The 24,850-nt window shown below is 40.6% G+C and overlaps 1 protein-coding gene across 3 annotated transcripts in view; it reads left to right on the forward strand.

Moving 5' to 3' along the window:
- Positions 1–252: 252 nt before the first annotated feature.
- cgnl1 (cingulin-like 1) overlaps positions 253–24,850 on the forward strand; it is a 33,652-nt gene continuing 9,054 nt past the window's right edge. Inside the window, exons 1-12 of one of the 3 annotated variants that reach the window (XM_040011212.1) lie at positions 253–579; positions 3,680–5,270; positions 5,435–5,529; positions 7,202–7,307; positions 7,717–7,818; positions 8,367–8,503; positions 10,447–10,585; positions 10,908–11,120; positions 22,540–22,746; positions 22,857–22,961; positions 23,046–23,198; positions 23,878–24,048. In XM_040011212.1, coding sequence (XP_039867146.1) covers positions 3,732–5,270; positions 5,435–5,529; positions 7,202–7,307; positions 7,717–7,818; positions 8,367–8,503; positions 10,447–10,585; positions 10,908–11,120; positions 22,540–22,746; positions 22,857–22,961; positions 23,046–23,198; positions 23,878–24,048 — 2,967 coding nt within the window. In that variant the 5' untranslated portion in view covers positions 253–579; positions 3,680–3,731. Of the gene's footprint in view, positions 580–610; positions 716–2,877; positions 2,931–3,679; positions 5,271–5,434; positions 5,530–7,201; positions 7,308–7,716; positions 7,819–8,366; positions 8,504–10,446; positions 10,586–10,907; positions 11,121–22,539; positions 22,747–22,856; positions 22,962–23,045; positions 23,199–23,877; positions 24,049–24,850 lie in introns of those variants that run through there. The other 2 variants (XM_040011213.1, XM_040011211.1) reach the window with 2 other exon arrangements.

Below are 24,850 nucleotides of genomic sequence, written 5' to 3' on the forward strand. Positions count from 1 at the left end.
ATTTACAAATTGGATTTATGCGTACATTATGTAACGTGGAAAGTTTTCCCAGGAGTCTATGTCACAAAACTTTTAGTTTGTTTTAGAAATTAATAGAAATGTACAAACTTTTATTGTGTTACACTACATGTCAAACACATTTTTGAACTACAAGGAGTTAATAAGAAGGAAAAATTAATGAATTAATTATTTGTCAGGTGTCACCTCTGGCTACAATACTCCCCGCTAGTGCAGGAGCTTCTAAAAACCGAGCTGAACCGAGCCGAGCCGGTCCAAACTGAGTGGGGCCTGGGAGTTCGGGGGGTAGTCTGTGTGAGATCTGCTCCAGGACCAGCGGACTGCTTTTGAGTGGGTGGGCGGGTAAAGTGCGCTTGTTTGAGGAGGCGGAGCGGCCCGGAGGCTCAGAACGTCCTTCTGAAACGGTTCTCACTCACTCTCAGAAAACAACTCAGGACCAAATAAGTTAGCAAAGTGCGGCGCGGGCACTTTGCAAAAGAGTTTAGCTTTTAAAACCGCTCGAAGAAAACTTTTTTTTTTTCCAAACCTGGGATAAGTGAGCAAGCGAGAGCAACGACGCCGGTGAGTAACTAACTAGCTATCAGTAACTGTCCTGTGCGCGAGACTCTTTAACAGCCGTTAAACTCAGCCGGAGGAGAAAAAAAAATTAAACTGATAGAAGGGCCGCTTATTTTCCTACACAGCTCGTTTACTTCAGGTGAGTGGTGCAGGTGAGAAAGAGGTGAAGTAGAATTTGAAGATGGTGATGTGTTTCTGCCACCTGTTGCACTCAGCAGCGAAATAACGAGAAACTGCGTCAAATCAAAGCGCTACCTCTTCACTTTGGCTAACGAGCTACTGTATGATTTCAGTTCTCAGATCTGCATCCAATTAACTGTTTTTAATCTTATCTAACTTGTGTTTACAATTGCTCCTGTAAGGTCACGTTGCTTGTACTGTACCTGCCGCTAGAGATTAGTGAACTCCCATTCATGTTACGTAACCTAATAATAGTTTCCCACCGTTTAAACCCTCACTGGCAGGTTTGTTTCCAACTTTTTCCAAAGTTTGGTCCCATCTGGATTTAGGTGTTTTGATATGTGAGTGGCTACAGGTGTTGACACAGAAAAAGACAATTTTTTGCACTTCACCCTCGCTTGCATCCTAACTTGCACTCTGGATGGGCATCACAGGCAGCACAGGGGTCATTGAAGGAAGCACCGACCCTGTGTAGGACAGTGAGGCAGCTCACTGAGAGTTTCCTCCTTTTTGGAGTGAAAAACACAATGGGAGGAAAAAGTAACACACTTGTTGGAGCCCTTGTGTGCCAGATACATACACTGAGCATAAAAGGGTCTATTGTGTCGTCTCAGGCTTTAATCTGGCTCATCCTCCCTGACAGGACACCTTACCTCAGCCTTTCTCTCCTCCCGTTTGCGTGTGAAACTGACTAATTCTGACTAATTGGAACATCATGTCATTAGTCTAGTGGAAACAAACTGGAGTTGAATCATCTTCGTGGTTTGCTAGGAGTGGCCCACAAAAGTTTCTTGCAGTATTTCATGGTGGAAACTTTGGCTGTTTATAAGGCAACATTTTATTTAGTTTCATTAAGTTAAATGCTTCCCAGGTAGCTGTTGTTTCATGCCTTATATGGCAGATGTGTGTGTGTGTGTGTGTGTGTGTGTGTGTGTGTGTGTGTGGTGGTGGTGGGGGGGCATTTACACATTTGATCAGTGAAGAGATACGTGGGGATCAGGGTGGTTTTTCAAGCTCAGCTAAATGCCTTAGTTTAAAATCTCCTGCCAGATAAGATAACCAGAGATGAATGTCTCTTTTGGCTTATCTATCTATCCATCCATCCATCCATCCATCACCTTCTGCTTATCTGAAGGTGGTTGCAGTGGCAGTGGGCTGAGCAGGGTATTACTGACTTCGTCTTCCTTAGCAGTGTTATCCATTTCCTCCTGGGGGATCCCGAGATGCTCCTAGGCTGCGTGACATATACTAGGAATGTCAAACACACCAGTACTGGCCCATTGGAGGCTCCAGTTGGGCCCACTGGCTTCAGTGAATGTGTAAACTGTAAAGACAGAGGGCATACATTTAGGACTTAACTTTCTTTTAATTAAGTTTTAAATTATTCTTAATGAAAGACATTGACAAAATTAGTAGGAGACAGATTAACCAGCAAATGGTTTTTTTTAATTAGTATTCCATCAAATAAAGGTTCCTGTTTTTCACTTTTTTTAAATTACAGGACAAAGTCGGTTACTGGTTTCTTTGAGTTACTGCAGTAGAATAGTACAATATTGGAAGATCTCAAAGGAAGTGTGTTATTTCATATATTATTAAAGAGTAGTTACACTGATCTGACCCACTTAAGAGCAATTTAAAAGGACATGTAAAATCTCCCCAAGGAGTTCTTTGTTTTACCCAGGGTCTCCCCCTAGCTAGGCATGCCTGGAAAACCTCCAAAGTAAGGCATCCAGGAGGCAGATGGTTGAACTACCTCAGCTAGCTCTGTTCATCTGACGGTAAGGTAAACCAGGGAGGAATCCACCATTTTGCTGCAATATCCACTTTCTAGCAAATTAGAAAAACCTGAAAATAGACATGTAAAACAGCCAAATTTACAGGTGCATTGCCATGAAACCCCTCGCAGTACTATGTTTTCAAAATGATTATCTGTGTCCATAAGTCTGTCTTGACCCATTTCACACTTATGTGATACATCCTGCTTTTTCCCTTTCTTGTCAGTCTTATCAGTGTCCTCCTTCCAGGCCCACCTCTGTCCATCTTTGTATTGTAACATCAGAAAAGGATGCTATCAGCAAGACAAACAGGAACACGTTGAAAGGCCATTGTCCAGTGAAAAGCACATGGTGGCTGCTGATGGCTTTGTCTCCACTGGCTTCCCTGAAAAACACCCGGTGGCTGACTTTTAATATTTGTACACAGTTTGATATTTATTGCCAGCTGCGCTCTCACGGTCTAGCTGCAAATCTGTCAGCTTTGACAGACCTGCAGTTATTATGCATGTGACAGAAAAGGGCTCGATAACATTTTGTTGCCCGCTTTTCATGACTTTTCCCAGGGCTGCAATTAACGGTGTCATTTACAAGGCTCACCTGTGCCGTTTGTGCACACAGACAGAGAACTGAACCCAACACCTGCTGAAGTTATTTAGACATGACAGCTTTGAGATGTTTCCCTGGTTTAACTCATTCATATTCATGATGATACCTTTTAGCAGGTGAAGAGAAAGGCATAGTCTTTGTCAAGCACGGTAAACAGTCATTTCGTTATATCATACCTGTTAGTCACACACTTGTGAGGCCTTGCTAAACAGTACCTGGCCGTTTCTGTTGTTAAAGAATGTGGCAGAAGTTGACTCATCTCTTGAGGGATATTATGGTTTCTGAGATGTTACAGGCAACACAAGGGGAGGGCAGTGTCTTCATTTGGTTAGAGCACATTACTTGAGTAGTTTGACACAAAGGTCTCTCCTGCGAAACAAGTAGAATAGAAGGAATGCAAGACAAGAAGGGAAAATGAAAGCTAGAACAATAAAGTTTCATTATTGGCTGAAAGTACATCTAAGGAATGTTTGTTGGTGTTGCTGAATTATGTAGTGTCTCATCTCTGACTAATCCAGTGCTTCTAAATCTTCTCCTTGCAGAGGTGGGCCAGTTGATCCAGGGAGAGGGATTTATTTTCCTTCTGCATTCCTGATGGAGTCGTACAGAGTGTCTGGCATTCCTAGCAGTGGACCACAGCGGGGCTACGCTCAGCCATCCCGCCCTTCCAAGCCACAAAGTAATGGAGCTGGAACATATGGTCTCAGCATCCGAGTCCAAGGTATAGATGGACACCCATTTGTGGTTCTCAACAACCAGGATGGGGGTCCCCACACTTATATGGACCCCAGAGGTAATGGCTACATCGACACAGAAGACTCTTTTATCAACAGCTACGATGAGTATGACTTTAGACGTGGCAAAGAGGCTGAATCTAACAGCCCCTTTGTGGAGTACAGGAATCAGAAGATGTTGCATTACACTGGTCCCCAAAATGGTGTCACAGAATCCCAAGGAAAGAAACCATCCTCCCTTCTGAACTTCCAGAAGCACCCTGAGATACTACAGCCGTATGATCCAGAGACCAACTCCCTGAACCTTGAGGGTTTCAACAGCCTTCCTTCAAGGCCTGACACTGGGAGCCAGCCCCAGAGTTGGTCCCCAAGATCTGCAGCATCTCACCGTAGGGCATCAAGCCTTGACCGGAAAAAAGATGCCACGCCGCTTGAGAACAGACAACCTACATCCCAGAGTGTGAATGAGGCAGGCTTTCCTAAGCTGAAGCCACAGCTCACTCAGCCTCAGAGCAGGCCACAGTCACAACTGTCTCAGCCACAGATCAAAGCTCCTCTTACCACCCTGAATCCAGCTCATCCCAAGCTGACCTCTAAAACTCCACATCAACCAGTTCCTCTAGCCCAGCCTCAGCCCTCCACTGTGTCGAGCCCTAGGAGCAGCGCCACCTCCAGCCTTGAGCGCACCCCTCGTGAGCCTGATGTCCTTCCCCTGCGCAGGACTGATTCCAGCGAGCCAATTCTTCAGCCTTCTTCCCGCTCCCGCCACTCCTCCTCATCTTCCACTTCTAAGATGCCAATGGATGAACAAATGGAGGCCCTTTATGCAGACACCATAAACCGTCACGAGAATCGTCGCTACATCCCTTTTATGCCTGGTTCAGGCAGAGATATCGACACAGGCTCTATACCCGGTGTTAATGAGCTCATTGAGAAGTTTGACGGCAAAGATGGCACTCAACGCAGAGGCAGGGCGGGGCGCAGAAAAAGGATCAATCCAGAGGACAGGAAGCGCTCACGGAGTGTTGATAGCGCCCTCGGCCTGCGAAATAGCTCTAGCTACACGGAGCTACATCAAGGCACATCCAAGGAGCATGTCCTGCTTCCCTCACAGCTGAGGATGCAGAAATCAGCTGGAAGTCAGGACTCCTGGCTCTTAGATCACGTTGACTCCAGATCTCATGCCACCAGTGCACCTGGCTCCCCACAGAACACAATTTCTAAAGGTGTTGGCTCTATACAGGGTTACAAAAACCCTCAGACTCAGTCCTCTTCTCTACCGTTTAAGATTAAAGCGAGTGAGGAAAGTGAAAAGGTTTTGACATCTTCACTGTCATCGTCATTATCCAGGCCATCTTCTTTAGCAAACAAAAAACCCGGGACAGAGGCGGACGTGCAGGTAAAATGTCAGACCATTATCATTGCATCCTACATTTGTTTGTTTTAAGTTATGTTTCGTTTTAATTTAAAGTAAAGTAGCATTGTTCAAAATATGATCTATGAGAGAAGTGTTCCTCTCTTTTATTTTGTTAAGATCTCACTCTCTCTTCCTGACATATCCAGGCAACACCTGATCTCCTGAAAGGTCAGCAGGAGCTGTCACAACAAACAAATGAAGAGACAGCAAAACAGATTTTGTTCAATTACCTTAAAGATGGGTAAGTCTGAACTTTTTCCCATACAAAATGTGACCAGATATTGTGAAAACATCTTGACTCAAGAACTGAGTGTTGTTCACACAAAGGAAGAAACCGTTCTGTGGAAGTAAATTAATGTGCCTTTTTTATCTGAGCTGGACTGTTTGTGATAAAAACGAAGGAATGTGCTCTTCGTACCCTCCCATCCAGGCTGTGAGCGATCCAGTTGTCTGGAATTTGTTTTCCTGCAGAATCCCACTTTTAGTCAGCTTTGTTCTTGGTGTAGTGTGAAATGATGATTAAAATCCTGTCTTTCTGTAGAGGAGACGATCTGTCTCGAAAAAAATTACATCGAGTTTGCATTTAGGCTATGGATACCAGCGAGTCTTTCAGTAGTTAAACAGTTAATACTGTCATCAGTAACAATTTCATGGAGAGAGTTACAGTTAATACAATCACTACAGTTTCTGGATGTGTTATTGAATCGGGGTATTGTAGAAGTCGAACAGGAAGCTGTTTGGGTGTGTCGGGCAACAGGTCAGGAGCCACAGGACAAATGAAAGGAAGCACAGATGGAAGTGCAGGGGCTGAAATTGAACTACATTCCCAAGGCCCAGAAGAAAAACATGCAGCAACAGGGGTTATAATGGTTTAATGAAAATCATGTGTATGAGGAGAGGGGAGGTTTAAGGGGTTTGGCTTTCAGTGTCAGTCTCACCATTTATTGAAATAATCTATCGCTGCTGTCAAGTGAAAATGGCGCAACTTCAGTTTTGTTGATTTTATGTTTTCACCCGAACTAAAGGATTAAATGTTCTTCTGTGACTTTAGAAAATCCCCTGATCGTTGGGCTTTCAGACATCTGTTGATGATCTCAGAAATGGGCATTGTTCAATGCCGAGGACCAAGCTGCTTTTTAAACTTAGGAGAAGTTGAAGTTGGAGGAAATTGAAATTGGAGGAAATTGATGGTTTCTTTTACTGTTTAGAACAATGGGTTAGTCTGTTAGTTTTTAAAGACATTTGAAAAGAATAGGGCTGGTGTAGAAACGTTGTGGGTGTGGTTGTCCTTCTACCCAATACTGTAAATCCTAGCTTCTTTCTCATCACCATCTTTTGTTTCAGTAATTATATTATTTGGGCGGGTGGCTGTAGCTCAGGAGGCAGAGCCAGGCGTGTGTGAATGGGTGACTGAGGCATGTTATATAAAGCGCTTTGAGTTCTCAGGTAGGGTAGAAAAGTGCTGTGTAAGTGCCGGTCCATTTACTATCTAAAATAAACGAAACTTAGACCTGACTACAGAAAGTTACTTGCGTTTTTTATTGGAATAGGAATGGTGAGATCTCTTAGCCCTTGTAGCCATTTTTAAATATATAATAGAAAAAACTGAACTGTATATATTTATATACATTTTATATACCAATGTAGTTCCAAAAATAAAATACACTGCCTATTTGGATTGTGTTTATGTGTCTAACAGTATATTGGATGGCTATAATGGCGCTGTTTGTGCTGTGAGGTGTCACTTCCTGGCAGCATGATCCTTTCTCTCCCCTACTAAGGAGGGGAATAAGCTACTGTTTTCCCAGAACAATCTGGGATTAACTCCTGGCCGCCACAACATTGAAATAAAGTTTCTGAAACCTTTGATAAGCAGAGTGTTTTAACGTAACTGTCTGTGTGCACGTCTGCAGGAGCAATGATAATGATGAGATGACGAAGAAAAAGGTCAACGTTGTGTTTGAGAAGATACAGACATTGAAGTCTCGGGCCACAGCAAGTGCGCAAGGCGACAACAAAGTAAGGCCATTTTATGTCATTCTGCTTGTGCACAGTGGTAGTCTACAGTTACAGTGTTAAATGCCAACGAGATGTCAAACAAGATGTCATCTTTATGCATCTTTATATCAAAATTGGTGGTGATTGGGGTGGAGTAAAAGAGCAGCACCAGCTTAATTCTTTAGTCTGCCTACCATTAAATGGGTGGGAGATTAGCCAGACTGGTTTCATTATTAAAATTCATTTTTATTTAAGGCGATTGATAATTAAATATTGTGTGCTTTCATGAGATGTTAACACCAAAGCTGTTTACTGTTACCCGAAGATTATTTAATTTATCAGGGTACTACTGTCCAAAGACCTAGTCTCCATTTGTATTTGTAATGGATTAATAAGAAATAAGCACCTCTAAATTGTTTGTTTTCTCCAGGCCCAGGATCTTGCTGCTCAGACCAAAGCTCTGCAGGAGCAAAATGCTGAACTGGAGAAAGAAATGTCTGAAGTGAAAAGACAACTAGAGGAATTAAGCATGGTAAGAACAGTGTGACTGTCTCTATGACCAGCTTGTTTATGTTGGTTTTATTGCTTAACTTGTTGTTATTTGAGAATATCCTGTAATCAAGGGTTTGGCTGAAAAGGAGCTTTACAGGATTACTGTTCAACTAGCTGAATTTAAAGACTAGTGTTTGGGTGTAGCATTGACTAAGCGTAGTACAAAGGCTAACAGAATAATGCAACAAATAGGCTACTCCCTTGAAAACTCATTATTCTGTTGATCTGTTAGGTAAGGAATTAAATAAGAAGCTAAATAATCAAATATGGATAGTGTTGGCCAGGCGTTGACTTTGGGGTAAAATATGTGCCATTGATATGCTGATGGTATATCAATGGCATTGCTTGCTATATTTAAAACACATCCTGTAATCAAAAAACGCTGAATCCTCAAACTTACTTTCAGCAAACAATAAATAAAAATGTTCAGTTCAAATGCTAAAGCTTAGTTTAAGAAATGTAAAAGACTAGATGCGTGTCTCTACTTAAACACACAAGCTGTAATAACCTTGTCATTTTTACTTACAGAAAAATCAGGCTGACAAAAGGACGGCTGCAGATTTGAAGGAGCTGCAGGAGAAGCTACAGCAGAGCATGGAAGAGTACAAGCACCTAAAGGAAAAACATGCCAAAACAGAAGGTGACCTACAGACCACAGTGGAAGAGTAAGTGTAAAGGAGTTGCAAATTGCCTCCTTAAGAGGCGTATTAAATAAAATATTTTATAAGCAGTTCATTTCAAATAGATAAATGGGTATTTTTTTGTCAGCTGCCTCTCCAGTGAGTCTCTCATCCTGCAGATGAACTCTGACTTCACTGTGTTGGATTGCAGCTTGTGATGGTAGACTATTGATTCTCCACCTGCTGCTGGTTCTGGTAAGAGTGATCCCACAGCTTTCAGTGGATCACCAAATCAAAGTCTACCATCATCAGCTGCAGTCCAACATGGTGATGAAAAAAATGACAAACTGTTTCACCTTAAGAAATTTAAAAAAAGGTAATTTTTAATAAATGGCAGCAACACATCTTTAAAAAGTTGGGACAGGGCCATGTTTACAGCTGTGTAGCTTCTTGTAACATCAGTCTGTAAAAACATCTGTGAACTGAGGAGACAAGTTTCAGAACTTTTGCTCAGCAGTCCATTTTCCATTTCATGATACACCAAATGTTTCAGTTGATGATCTGGACTTTCGACCTGCAGGGCAGCAGGTTCAGCACCTGGACTCTTCTACTATGAAGCCATGCCATTGTAATAGATGCTATATGTGGTTTAGCATTGTCTTGCTGAAATACGCAAGGACTTGACTAAAAAAAAATAAACAAACCCAAAAGTGATCTGGATTTGAGCATGTATTGCTCAAACACTTGCCAATGCACCCCCGTAACCCACACATATTGGATTTTTGTTGTTTTTTGTCCTTAAGGGATTAAAACTGGAAGTGCATGTGGTGGCAAGCATTTTGTTTGTATTGCTGCAGTACTGGTTTCTAATGACTAGCTATGAAGCCCCCACATGGGTAGTTGGGAACATACTCAAAGCCAGTGGGTGAAGCACCTCCTTTTTTCAGGTGTATCAAAAGTGTGATTTAAGTAACAGTAATGGAGATCTGTTGTTGAAACGGCCCAGACTGTTGATAGTTACTGTGGTTACCATATCAGTACCTCTGTGTTATAGTACAACTCTTTGTGTCCCCATGAGTTTGGTAGGTTTATCTTTTACCCTCTATATTCCTGTGTGCCTGGTGACTCATTTACCATTCAATCACAGCACTAACTGTCCCGTTCCAAACTGCTTTTCGTGTAATTGTTTTCACAGTCATTCAAGTACAGAGTACAGAGAAGCTATTCATAGCTTCCTTGTTTTGTTTTGAGCTCTGCACGGTTGAAAAGGAAATTGTAGCAAAGTTGCCAATCTTCGAGCTAATGGTTTTGTGTTTTTAATTTGTGTAACACTTCATGAGAATTTCATGCTTTTGAAAACTGAGCTTTTTTCTTTAATTTCTCCCTGTGTCTGTGTTGGTCCTTTTATCATAATGTTTTGTTCTGTGAATTCAGGATCTTTACTTATCATTTCCTTGTTCTTCAGTTTATTATCTGTAGCTTCAGCTTAGCTGTGCTTTTCAGCTTGAAGAGTACCAAAGAAGTCTTACTCCTCTGACTCTTTTCTTTAAAATTAATTGAGCCTTATTTCCAGCTGCAAATCAATCAGGGACATTTCTGTTTATGCCGTCTACTCTTGAATCAGTATGTTACCTTTAAAAAATAAATAAATAAATGAATAAATAATTTGTAAAAAATTATAGAATGTTGCATTTGAGGCCAGTCTTTGTCAATTTATTACTGTGTGGTTTTTGTTTAAGGTCTCTCACATCACTTATCATCCTCTGCCTCAGAGATGAAGAAGCAGATTAGAAATTATTGGTTTTCAATCATACAGTTATTCATTTTAACGAGTGTACTCTAGAGGCATTACATTCAGCTCAACCACATTTGATGCCATTTGTACATGAATTAAGGCGCAGGTGCATGGGTACATTTGTACATGTGTATGAAATGCAGTGTATGAAAAGGACCTGTACCATGCTGTGACATGTTGAATGGTTTGTTAGGCTTTTCCAGGTGAAAATGGAAAGGGAGCAACACCAGACAGAGATCAGAGACCTGCAGGACCAGCTGTCAGAGATGCATGATGAGCTCGACTCAGCCAAGAAGTCTGCTGCTGATGGAGAGAAAGACATGCTTATGGTGGTGAGCCACAGTGCCCTTTGTTATAGAAAGCAAAATAAATGTTTATTGTTCTTGCGTTTTTTGGGGGGTTTTTTGCATTAGGGTTAATTAACTTTATTCATAAAACAATATAGAAAATTTAAGCCTTTAAGTTCCTGTTTCACGTAATATTCAAAAGACCTAAACGCAGCCTGTATAGCAATTAACCTGTCACTGATTTCCTAAATTCTTTACATTGTAGCTAAAATGATCACATTGACATTATAGTTGCTGATAGCTTTGATGGGTTTTTTTTTCTGCAAATTCTGGACTAAAGTTGTCAAAATGTCTGCATTTTCCATAGGAGATGATGCAGCTCAAGGTAGAAATGCAGGAAGCTATCCTAGCCAAAGAGGAACAGGAGGAGGTGCTGAGGAGGCGAGAAAGGGAGCTAACGGCTCTGAAAGGAGCTCTGAAGGAAGAGGTGGCCGCTCATGATCAAGAGCTGGATAAAATGAAGGAGCAGTACGAGAAGGAAATAAGCAAGCTGCAGACATCTTTGGAGGAGGCCAAGCAGGTAGTCAGCTTCCCATGTAGTTTCCCTCAGTTCCCTTCCTCCACTCTCCTCTACTTTGATTCCCTCTCTGTTTTCGCTTATTTGCCATCTCACCCACAGCACAATGTTACAGAGTGTTACAGAGAGGTGTGGGTATAAGCACAGTCAGGGGTACTGTAACCCTGTTTGCTGTGGATTTTAAGTTCATCTTAGGCAACGTCCTCACTTAATGTGTTTTCGTTTGAAAACTCATAGTTTTCTCTCCCTTTTGGTCTCCCGTCCACACTTTGAAAACGCTCTGGAAAATGAATACATTTGAAGACGGTGCTTTCGCGTCGCAGTGTGGACAGCGAAGACGGAGACTTTCAAAAACGATGATGCATTTTTGTCATGTGATGCAGTCATGTGACCAATTAAACAAAGATAGTGGAGGGCATTATACAGCAGTTGTTTTGTTTGCTCTCAATTTTGACAGCCCTAGTTTGTACATGCTTCAGATAGTTTTTCTTCAAATTCTTTAATCCTCATTCACTAGTGTGGACGCGGAACGTTTTCAGACGAAAACGCTGTTTTCAACTCTATCCGGGCTACGGTGGATGTAGCCTTAGAGTTTGGTCCTCTGCTTTGAAGTGCCATTATTTACACTTTCAGTAGTTACACAGCTGTGACACTGAGTATGCAGATTCCGAGGCAGTTGGTTTTAAAATAGGCAGAAAGATATGCTTGGTCGTTTTAATCAGAGTAACTACATTTCTATAAAAAAGAAATGCACGATAAGCATGAAAGGGAAGCAAAAAGGCCTTGTTGTTTTTTCTAATCTGCTGACCCTCAAAACTAACGCTCTTTAATTTATGTTGGTGAATAGTAGTTTCTCAAAACTACTTTACGCCTTAATAGAATGTAGAAAACTGCTGCTAACTCGTCTTTTAGCATGTGTTGTACTAAACCTTGACATATTCATCAATTCAGTCTAGAGTTGTGCGATGTGAGTTGTTTGTTCTTTTCAGTGAAGTGGAAATTGACCTCCACTTGAGTTCACTGTGGATGAGCTGAGTTAACAGAGCAAACTGATAAAATGAAAACGAAACACTATGTAACATTTAAATGTTGCTCATCATCATTTTTCATGCGAAGTCTTTCTTAATGGTTTAGTCTTCTTACAAGGAGAACTTTTTAAAATTACAATTTAGAAACATTTGTCTGTATTTGTAAGTATTGCCTTACAGTCAAGGTCATTATTGTAGCGCAGAGAAAGTTTTATCATCATTATGACGATTTCTGGCAAGCTTCACAACTGTCTTAAGAAATCTGAACCATTCCGTATTATTCTGCGCCACTAGTATATATAATTTTTACCAGAAGTTGGAGTGCATCAGTAGTTTTCTGTGTTACACTTGCACCACATAATATTTCCAGATTAGTGTTAATAATGGGCCATTCATTACTAATAAATGAAAAAAGTGCATTTTCTAGTTAGAGGGGTCGTCATCTGTTGTTTCAGAGAAGAATAGCTTTGAATGGCACTGAAGATGCATTGTTGTCAGTAGGTTGTTTTTTGTGACCCACGTGTGTCCTGTTTATCTTCACGAGTGGAACTTGTCCTTGTTCTCAGCTTCCTGGAGGCCTGGTGGGGGTCCACAGCATTGCTGTGTAACAAGGCTCTATGAGAACACTTCCTTTTGTCAAACAGCGGTGCTGCTCGCCTGAGGTCATCAGGGATTTACCCTCAGTACATTGTAAACATTTGGCAAGATAAGGTCATTGTTTTTTCTCTTGTGAGGTACAAAAGCTGCCTATTGTTGAATTGTTTCCTTTATTTTCCTTGAATTAATGTTTTCTCCAGTCTGGTGTATCGATTACTATGCAGAATATGAAATTGTATCCATCTAAAGGAGTGGCGTCCCTTTACCAGTTTAATATATGTTGTTTATGCTGGGCAACATGCAAGTAGAGAGAAAAAAAATCTAAACAAATCAGCATGCAAGGCTGCCCGATTAAAGAAAAAAATCATACCCATGATTGCTTAGTATTATGTTTAACACAGTAACTCTTGTTTCAAGGAGCCTCACAATGGACAAAAGTTTTTCTGAATTGGTTTTACCTTTCTTGTTTATCAAAAGTCAACAAAGCAACAATGTAATTCTTTTATCTCAGTAATCTTGTTTATTTTTTGTAATTCAATTGTAATGGCATAGAAATTTTGATTAACTAGACAGTCCTGCCAGCATGTAAATGACACATTAAGTAAATAATTTTGCAGTCGTAGCTAAAATACATATTGTGAAATTGTCTGAATATTTCACCCTGCCCTCTAACTGAAGTGCTACCTTTGTTTAGGTGCCTTCCTCTTTGTTGGCCCTGATATTTGCGGTGACCAGACCTGCTCTTGTGGACAGGAATGGTGGAAAGTGGAACGCAAAATCCCTCTGTATATTAGTTAATTGCAGTGACGAGCCATCACTAATCTAATGAGCTGCTGTTCCTGATCGCGTCACGTCCCCTCTTCTCTCTGCACTCTGAAAGAGTGGGGGTAATTGTGGACCTCAGTTGCTGATGAATGATGAGTTTGTTTCACACAATAAAAGCAGCGGGGGTTGGGACATGCAGAATAAGTGGGTCAGTATGCTGCAAGAGAGGGGATGCAAGGCTGACCCCTGTGAAAGAAGGGTGGGGGCTGCTTTGTGTCTCAACTTAAAAGCTACATTGTGTTTTTGATGAGATGAAATGTATGGAATTTTATCTAGGCTGAAAAACGTTGGTCTTATTGTTTTAGGTAAATTAGCCACCGCTTATTTAACCAGCATTAGCGCCATTCTTAATGTTCTGTAACTAAAGATATGTACTCATTGGGAACTAGACATGTGCTAGTATGTGAAAAATGTAGAAAGATGAGGTGTGGTGAGTAGAGATTAGGGTTCGTTTCCAGGAATGTCGGGGTTAGAGTGGGGAATGTGCACCCTGTAGACCTCCTCCTTTACTCAGCTCCAGCTTTGTTATAGTGTACCCGCTCCGATCTGCGGGAGAGGCTCAGATATTTTCATTTATTCCTCTTCAGGGTGCTGCAGTTGCTTCTCCGTCGCTACAGTGCTCCATATTCTCAGTGTTAGAGGCTTTAAAAGGTCTCAGCCCTTCCTAACTGTAAAGACAGAGCCTTGTGCTTATCGCATCATTTCCAGCTCTTGTTATGTTTCACCTACAGATCCAAACCACAGTGTGTAACACAGCCACATTGTTATCACGCTCTCATCTCTAACCTCAATCCCAAATGCTGTATTCTTCATTTCCTAACTCCACAGTTTCCACACAACACTCCACAGTGATCTCATGTGGACCTAAATGCAGTTCATTTTCTGGCCTGTACTCTATCTCAGCCTGCCTCTTCAGTAATCTCTGCCAGTGTGTGAACTGAAGTCTCTCTGTCTGATCATCAAACTTGTGTAGCTCAGAGAAGAGTTCCCCCTCAGGCTTGTTTTGAAAGTAAAGACTTCAGCATGAGTCTGTGTGTTTGATGATAGCTCTGTATTTCCCAGCGTAGCTTTGGGAGCTGATTTACCAGGCGACTGGGAAGAAGAGGCATGAGATGCAGGACAGCAAGCAAGGAAGGAAATGATTATCTTGACAGAGATGGCAAGGAATTAGCAGTTTATATCTTGTTGAAATATTAGGCGATTTACTTCTTGGTCTTCAAAGAGCTGTGGCGATAACTTTATAGATTGATGACTTTAAAAGCTATGAAAACCAGGAACGAAATACCCTGCAGCTCACTCAGTAGGTGTTCAGTTCAGAAAATGTTGCAGCACAGCTATACATGGGTCAGGTTTGTGTGAAACTAGGCAGTGGCCTGGATTTTTGTATTTATTGTTTTTGCAGGAGCCCAATCTGCCAAAACATCTCACAGAAGTCAAGTAAAACACTCATCTCCTGTTGAGTTGAGTTGAGATGTTTGTTGTTCTGCTTTCTGTTTGGTTTGGCCACAAAGAGAGGAATCTGAACCTGTTTCATACTTTTGCATCTTGTATTTGGATTAATGCCAGCAGGCTGCTTCGCCACATGAAATTAAATGTGATAGTAAATTGATGTGTGGGCTGAGGTCTCTGCATTTGTTGTAAATTCTCTGGATTGACTTGTTGTGTGGGATGTGTATTATGGGTGTTTCTTTTCTCACTCATAGCTCTATTTCATTTCTGTCAACTTTGGCCTGAAAAAACTGGAATATGCAGTTTTCTGGTCTTTTTCTGTTTCTGCTCAGCATTTGATTGAACTTTATTCTGGACTGTGATATCTGATTTTACTGACACTCTGTGGTCTGTGAGTGAACAAACAGTGTTACCACCGTTTGTTAAAGGCTTTGTAATTTATTTCTTTATTAAAAAGTGGTTCAGAATGCTTTACTTCAGCTGTACTTTGTCTTGCTTTGAATTTTCCTTAAATAAGAAACATCAGTGCCTCTTATAGAACTTATTTGGTGCCATTTCGTCTGGTTGTTATGTCCCTGCAAAGGGGCTTTGCACAGAGACTGTTTTAAAAGCTGGTTTCCACTCACATTTCTCTGAGGACAAGACTATATTTGATTACGCTTTTACCCAAGGAGATTTCAGTACTTCTCAGGTTTCACATTTTAATTTGTACTTCAGTCCTTTCTTTCATTAGTACATGACAGGTCTCCTGTTGCAGTTAACCTTAGTTTCGGGTGTCTGTCAGGTATCTGTTTTTTAAATTAAAGATAGCTGTTGTGTTTGTAATACATACTTTGAGTAGTTGAACCAAATCACAGCTTCTGCACTCCCCGAATAAGTTTTTCAAGTTTAATTTCCTGATATCAGGGTTAAGTTCAGATAATCTGACACCATGCAGAAAAGGCTGTGAGCTCTACATGACCTTGGGCAGTTTTATTTTCTTAAGTCATGTGTGTGTAGTAGTTCTTTTCCAACAAGGACAGCAAAGAACTCCATCTATCTAGCTGTCAAAAACTTAAAATCCACAGTGACAAGAACAGGATTAGTTAGAATAAGCAAGTGACATGCCGATAAATGCAAATAACACATCAAACACTCCCTCTGGTGTTTTGTGCACTGACGATGTATAAAAGACTTCCTGTAGCCTTTAGTGCTTATTTTAGCTGATTTGCATACCTTTAACCTCTGTTTTGACTAAAGTTGGGAAGGTAAGAAATGTTAATATATTCTATTGCAAATTCATCTAAAGGGAAAGCCAAAAATGTTTTGGTCACTGCTCCATCTGACTTGGCTTCCTGTTTTGAATCAGTTGTTGTACCTGCACAGATGGAGATGGAGGAGGTGATAATTTTTGAATGGTGAATTCTTAGCTGAGTCCAAAGCTGTTTTTACACATTATATATGTAATGCATTTCTTTTAAAACATGTTAATATTATTTTAAAAAGCACTATGTGGCTCAAATGGCTGCTCTAACAGGTGCTTTTCAGTAGGGCTGGTGGTTATGCAAAGTAAAACCAAGAAAAGCATGCTAAATATCATGCAGTACAAGTGTATCCGAAGAACACTACTGTCTGTCTTCTTGTAAAATTATTTTTGTGTTCTTTGGAAGAAAAAAAAAAAAGTCTTTATCAAAGTCTCACCTTGATGAAAACAGAGTCTTTCAGTAGTGTTCTTTGTATATACTTGTACTACCTGAATAGGTTTTCTTGGATTTTGTTCTTTGTACATCTATTAATCATTATAATTATAATCTTGAAGTTGCAGAAAAGAAACCCCAGAATGAAAACAAAACACACAAAGAACAACACCAGGAATCAGGAGGGGGGAGAAAGGATGACATTTTAGCAGCTCCCTGTGTAGAAAATGTCTTTATTTGGAGAAGCTTCCTTTCTATCTGTTTACTGTAAATCTAATATTTAAAAATAACATGTACCTTGAATGTATTAGAGTTGCATTTTGGATTTGTTTACTTGTTGCCCAAGCATTTTAGGTGAAAGTTAATGTACTAAATAATCCATTATATCCAATGAAATAATCTTAAATTCATCTGTGATGTATAGAAGTCACTCTGACATGATCAGCGCTTTAGCTGTTTGAGGATTTCACTCTTTACTCTTTTCTGAAGTTTGTTGATAGGTCGGTAGGAAAAGCTAAGCCAAGATTTCACTGTAGCAAACGACCTTTCTAAGTATTCGCTTCACTTGAGCATTCGAGTTGCTTCAAAGACCGCACAAAATTAGTTAATGTGCAACTCTAGGTAAACAGTTAGAGTACACATGAGGACCCAAGTCAATCTTTGAGTTTAGGGAAGAAGGACAAGTGTAACAGCAGTATAATCTTAATACATATTCTTTGATATTTCACTAATACACTGAAGTCAGCTTGTGTTGTTGGTCACAAGTTGAAGTGGTGATAAATGAATATAATAAATAGACAAAATAAACAAATAATAGCTGATAAAGTGAGGTTTCTTTAGTACTAATCCTTCAGTGATTGCTGGGTAAACTTTAATACTGCTTTAACAAATGATTAACTTTTTGTACTAGTGAAAAGCAAGAGAATTAAGGCAGTAAAACCCTGAAGAAATTTAAAATTCAGTATTTCTCTAAGAGCCAAATAAAAAATGATTTTTCTATTAGCAGTATGAATGCTTAAGTTCACAGGTGTTCCTGAAAAGACTGGCACAGAGGTGCTGATATTGTGAGATAAATGTGTTATAGTGCAGGTCTATTAAAGTCACTCAAAATAAATTAACGATGCAGATGGGAAACTTTTCATTAAAAACTGACTAATCGTGTCACTGCATCCCCTCCCACTTCTTCCCACAGACAGCAGAAGGGTCTCTCTCCTTCTGGCTGGGTGGCTTTGCTCATGTTTTTAACACGTGACCCAACGTGGGAAGTGGGACATGCAGAAATGGAGCACAGGCACCATCATGAGACACGTTATTCCTTTATTACTGTAGTTACAGCTTTGTTTATTGCCCTCAACACAATCACACTTTAATCAGTAATTTAATCAGTAAATCCACATTTATTATAGAGTTTAATCTTCCTAGAAAGTGGTCATAAAGATGGTTACCAGCATTTGTTGTCTATAAAACTGATTTGTCAGCTTTTTAATTAGTTTTCAGCATTTGGAGGGCTGCTGTAACACAATTTGACACAGAACATCTGATCATCTCAAACATTTTAGCCTAAACTTACACAAAAAACTGAGTATTTATTTATTCAACCAGATGCCAGTTTATGGCATCTGGCAAGCGAAAAATGTAATGGAATTTGATAAAGATACATCCACCCTGCAAAGAATGGGAACTATTATCATTTACATTATGTGGATAGGTGGCTAGGGAGGCAGGTAGATGAGGTAGTAGAGCAACTGAGCCAAAAAGCTCAGTTGCTCTTAAATGTTAAGTTTCAGATGGCACATGCAACCAAAGATTTAACTATAACCAGTAGACCAAGTCTCAGTACAATATAAATAACAAAGCCATGGCAGTAGAGTCCAAGCCAGAAGCTGGAAATAGCACTATACAGTGGGGCAAAAAAGTATTTAGTCAGCCACCGATTGTGCAAGTTCCCCCACTTAAAATGATGACAGAGGTCAGTAATTTGCACCAGAGGTACACTTCAACTGTGAGAGACAGAATGTGAAAAAAAAATCCATGAATTCACATGGTAGGATTTGTAAAGAATTTATTCGTAAATTAGGGTGGAAAATAAGTATTTGGTCACCTCAAACAAGGAAAATCTCTGGCTCTCACAGACCTGTAACGGCTTCTGTAAGAAGCTTTTCTGTCCCCCACTCGTTACCTGTATGAATGGCACCTGTTTGAACTCATCATCTGTATAAAAGACACCTGTCCACAGCCTCAAACAGTCAGACTCCAAACTCCGCCATGGCCAAGACCAAAGAGCTTTCGAAGGACACCAGGAAAAGTATTGTAGACCTGCACCAGACTGGGAAGAGTGAATCTACAATAGGCAAGCAGCTTGGTGTGAAAAAATCAACTGTGGGAGCAATCATCAGAAAATGGAAGACATACAAGACCACTGATAATCTCCCTCGATCTGGGGCTCCACGCAAGATCTCATCCCGTGGGGTCAAAATGATCATGAGAACGGTGAGCAAAGATCCCAGAACCACACGGGGGGACCTGGTGAATGACCTGCAGAGAGCTGGGACCAAAGTAACAAAGGTCACCATCAGTAACACACTACAACGGCAGGGAATCAAATCCCGCAGTGCCAGACGTGTTCCGCTGCTGAAGCCAGTGCATGTCCAGGCCCGTCTGAAGTTTGCCAGAGAGCACATGGATGATACAGCAGAGGATTGGGAGAATGTCATGTGGTCAGATGAAACCAAAGTAGAACTTTTTGGTATAAACTCAACTCGTCGTGTTTGGAGGAAGAAGAATACTGAGTTGCATCCCAAGAACACCATACCTACTGTGAAGCATGGGGGTGGAAACATCATGCTATGGGGCTGTTTTTCTGCCAAGGGGACAGGACGACTGATCTGTGTTAAGGACAGAATGAATGGGGCCATGTATCGTGAGATTTTGAGCCAAAACCTCCTTCCATCAGTGAGAACTTTGAAGATGAAACGAGGCTGGGTCTTCCAACATGACAATGATCCAAAACACACCGCCCGGGCAACAAAGGAGTGGCTCCGTAAGAAGCATTTGAAAGTCCTGGAGTGGCCTAGCCAGTCTCCAGACCTCAACCCCATAGAAAATCTGTGGCGGGAGTTGAAAGTCCGTGTTGCTCGGCGACAGCCCCAAAACATCACTGCTCTCGAGAAGATCTGCATGGAGGAATGGGCCAAAATACCAGCTACTGTGTGTGCAAACCTGGTAAAGACCTATAGTAAACGTTTGACCTCTGTTATTGCCAACAAAGGTTATGTTACAAAGTATTGAGTTGTATTTTTGTTATTGACCAAATACTTATTTTCCACCCTGATTTACGAATAAATTCTTTACAAATCCTACCATGTGGATTCATGGATTTTTTTTTTTTTTTTTTTCACATTCTGTCTCTCACAGTTGAAGTGTACCTCTGGTGCAAATTACTGACCTCTGTCATCATTTTAGGTGGGGGAACTTGCACAATCGGTGGCTGACTAAATACTTTTTTGCCCCACTGTATGTCATATTTCCTGAGACAGGTGTTGATTCAACTTGGCCACTTTTGAGGCTGCAGTTTGTGCCGGTGAGAAATTGTATTATGTTATAAAAAGGAAATTCCTTTCTTTTTTTTATAAAATCTGCAGATGTTTTTTGTGGTTCATCCATCTATCCAGGCATCCATTCATGTTCTTGTTGTTTATCCAGTTGGGGATCATAGGGTTGCTGGAGCTTATCCCGACTGTCATACGGTAAAAAGGCAGAATACACCCTGGACAGGCTTGCAAAGCCAATGCATAGTCATAGTGGCCAATTTAAACTTGCCAGGTAATCTAACAGACATGTCTGGACTGTGGGAGGCAGCTAGGGTACCTGGCAGGAACCTTTGCAGGTATGTGGAGAACATACAAACTCCCCACCCAAAGGCTCAGGCGGCTGGTTGATTCAAATCCAGAACCTTCTTGCTCTGAGCCCGCCTCTTGCTCGTCTGACCAAACTAAATGATCCAGTGAGTGGGTGATGAGGGCGGTTATGTTGTGACAGTGGAAAACAGGTCTGACTGGCCTGAAACTGGGAGGCACTCATTGCGTATTTAATACAGGACGTGCCTCTTTGTACACACGGTGATGACAAGATGTGCTAACCAACAAGCACCTTTTATATCAGTCATGAAAGGGCATTCAGGGGGTGACGAGACATTTAAAACATATTTTATTTTATTTTATTTTTTTTTTTAAATTGTAAATAAATTGTCTGACAATTTACAAAAGGAAACTTTTCCGTGTTGCAGTTAAAATCTACTAACTGTTTGTTTCCTTATCTTTTTCAAAGATTAGATTAGGTTAGATTTGATTTTTTTCATGACACTCTTTCTGTGATTATGCTGCTTCTGTGGAAGGTGTTTGTAGCTCTTCAGTAAGAAAGTGCCAGAGAATGAATAACCAGTTTTTGGTTTCATTGTTTGCTTTCTTACATTTTTACCTTTCATCTATGTCTCACCGGCTAGATCACATTTTCAATCAGTTGGTTCTTAAACACAGGAGGCCTTGTGTGCTTTTGTGCATTAGTACACTCACACATACAAACACACCTGAAGTGTCATACTTGGATATCAGCAGAGTGTGTGATGCATAACAAAGACCTGCACAGAAAGACCCGTATGATTGTACTATCGCAGTCCTTTCACATATTTTCCCACCTTGAGCATTTCTTTTATGTATTTAATGTTTCACCACTTTCACCTCTGTCATATATTAAAATGGTGACAAATAGAGTTTACAGATTTTGTTCTGTAATTTTGTGTTCACGGACATACATGCGTGCATACCTCGCTGTACTGAGGCTGTAAACTACTAAACCAGTTTCCTTACATTCCACCTCCATGCCAAAAAACATTTTTGTTTCCAAACAAACCTTTACAAGCCTGTTGCCTGCTGACGTTATTCAGTAGAAGGGTGTAAGCGCAACTGAAACCTGTTGTTATCTGTTGTGTGGTTCTACTGTAGTCAGTTTTCTTTGTTTCTGTCTCCTCGCACACTGACATATATATCTGGGTGTCTCCCATTTCTTCTCTTCTGCACAGCACTCCACCCTGTGGATGGATATTAATAACAATTTCTTTACTACTACATTATTGATTTTTGCTTTCATCCTCTTGGACAAAACACTGGCATACATGTGTTTTCCCATCTGTACAACAGTTTTATTTTTGAGTCTGAACACAGTTTACCAACACAATACAAAACGACTTGCACACGAGTTGATGTGCTCTAGCTCCACTTCCAGGAGTTTGACATCATTGTTTTTCAGCTGTCAGGAAAAACATGCTGGCATTGATTAAAGAAATTTACAATCTTGAAGGCATTGAAGGCGTTTTCAGCTAGAGCTTGTTCTTGACTAGTGTCATTACTCCACCCTGAAATGTAGGAGTTAAAGGATTTGCATTAGTAGATTTGGGCATAAGGCAAATTCAAAGGACTGGTGCACCTGAAACTTCATCTGTGTTACAACTGCAGACATATGCCACACAACACTCTTTATTAATCCCTGGTAGTAGTGTAGTGCTAACCCAGCAGGCTAGCATAACAGGTCTGCAATGCTAGCCTCCTGAACCTCAATCAGCAGAAGCTAATAAAAGCTCAGATTTAGTTACCTCCAATTGTGGTTTATTATAAGGTGTAAGAGAATTACAGGAAGGCCACTGGGGGACTGAGTATTACAAATGGCTTCTGTTATGAGGTATTTGAGTTGGTCTCAAATGTTCCATCATGCCTCATTATTCCACTTTCTGTTGAGTGTCACAGACTGCTGCTTCCTTTGTACTGAAGCCTTGTGTCTTGTTCTGATCTGCAGAGCAGCGCCACAGTGGTGCAAGAGAAGGCAGAAGTGGAGGCAGCCAAGGGTGTAGCAGAGGGCCAAGCAGGACGTCTGACTCAAGAAGTCGAGAGACTCCGCAGACGGGCGCAGGAGCTGGAAAATGAGGTGGCCAAACTAAACCGAATTATTGACGAAGCCAAGCTGCAGGAGAGCAGGCTGGGGGATAAAGTTGGTCGACTGGAGGTAAGGGGTAAAGTTCCAGAGTTGCAACTATTATTAGTTTTGTTCTACACAGTCACTTGTAGCATTTATACTAAATGACAGTCTCATATGCAACAATGTCCATTTAACAGAGAGAGAAAAAGCAACTTGAAGAATCTCTATTTGAAATTAAGGAGCAAGAAGAGGAGATGTCACGTGCAAACAGAGCTTTGACCATCCGACTTGAGGATGTGCAAGTAAGATTAGTAACACTTCACTGTGTTAGATAATACAGTTGCAAATGCACAACTTGACACATTTGTTATTGTGTCATTCTGCAGAGAAACTTCACCAAACTCAGCAATGAACACAAGGATTTGGAGGAGAGGTTTCAAGAAGAGAGAAATCAGAAGGAGCAGTTAAAGAGCATGAAGAATGACATAGAGGATGAAAGGAGGCTGCTGGATCGTACAGTGGAAAAACTTCAGAAGGAGGTGAGTCTCTGAGTGTTTGTTTATTCACTTATTCACTCTGATCTGAATGAATTTCACACCGAATGTCTGCTTTTGTTATGCAGAGAATAGAATTTTGGATTATGCAAACAAGATGGAGGCCGTGTGCTTATTCAGTTTGACCTTTGTTACAAAAATTATTTTCCAGACTCATTACTAAAGCAGATTAACCAAGAAAACTTTGATTAAAAAAACCTTTTATTTAGAAGCGCGATGTTGACTCATTTTTAACATGCAGTCCTCATCAAATTACTTAATCTTAGCGATGGATATCCCTAGTATAGTCATCTCAGGCACACGATTCATAGCTAAAAACCATAGTTTTGAAGAGTGAATGAAGTGATGGGCTGCATCAGGGCCCAGTATTAGATTAAGGTGGATTATTATGAACTGTGAGTCATCTAAAGCTACCTTGAGGGTTCAATAATAAAAGGTGTATAAAGGGTCCTGTTTAAAGGAGGCTTTCCAGAAAAACATTATTTTTTTGAGATGGTTCATGTTATATAATAACTCTATAAAAGGAGTCCAGTCCAATGTGCAAACAAATGATAAAATACTATCAAACTTGCATCTGAACCACATCATTATCTTTAAAATTCCCTACTTTTTCATAACATCTTGCTTTCTTTTGCCTCTTCCGTCCCTGTCACTGCACCTTCAGATGAATGACATCGTGGAGGCATCCCAGTCGTCCACTCGCGAGCTTCAGGAGCAGATTGATATTTATAAGGAGAAGAACCGCCGGGAGCTGGCAGAGCTGCAGAAGCTTCTCAAAGAGCGAGGACAGGAGTTGGAGAAGTACCTGGTGACTACCAAAACCCTACAAAATGAGGTAAACACAATAAGAAGAAATGACACAGTGGCCAGATCAAGGCTGTTATCAGTCAGCCTATCTGAGCAATTCCATGCAGACCAGCACATTATGAGCTATTGTTCTGAGTCAGCCAGTTTGAGCACTCCTACCAACATCAATCTTTACTTTCAGAGAGTGATGTCAGCACTTAGGTATTTCTGCTCCCCGCTGCCCTTTCAAACCCAAAGCATAATATTAAAGTGAAAGAATTTAACCAATTCAAGTAATAGAAAAGCTCTGTTTGTGTGTGACCCCTTGGCATTGTTTTTAGTCGTGCAGTTTATCATTGTCAGCTCTTTGGAATGTGAAGAATGTTTTTGATGAAAAAGAATCATTTATGTTGAAATGAGCTTGCCTTAAGTTGTTTTATTTATACATAAAATATTTATTTATGGAGGTAGGGCAGTTAAGATTTTCTTTTTGGTGACCTCTGAAACAGTTTGGTCCTGGAGAAATGTCACAATGTGTGACGCAAAAACTGTGTATAGCATCAGTGAGTAATGCAGATAATGGTACATAGATCACTGGGCTAAGAATTTGTGTTTTATCTGCAATTCTGGTAGATCATTTGTGCGAGACATTGTGTGTAAAGTTATGATTATATAACTGATTAGCAGTGAGTTTAAACCTTTTGAGAGAATAAAAATTTGACACTTTCCTGTATTAGTGAATGTGTGAAAAAGTGTAAACACAGCAAAAAGAATACTCAGTGGTACCATGTAGAGGTAATGAAATCTAGTTCTGGAAAGTGAATATTGTTTTTGTTGTTTGCTTTAGTAAC

This window comes from Simochromis diagramma, unplaced genomic scaffold (assembly GCF_900408965.1).
Source record: "Simochromis diagramma unplaced genomic scaffold, fSimDia1.1 OVJJ01000603.1, whole genome shotgun sequence".
Classification (NCBI taxonomy): Eukaryota; Metazoa; Chordata; class Actinopteri; order Cichliformes; family Cichlidae; genus Simochromis; species Simochromis diagramma.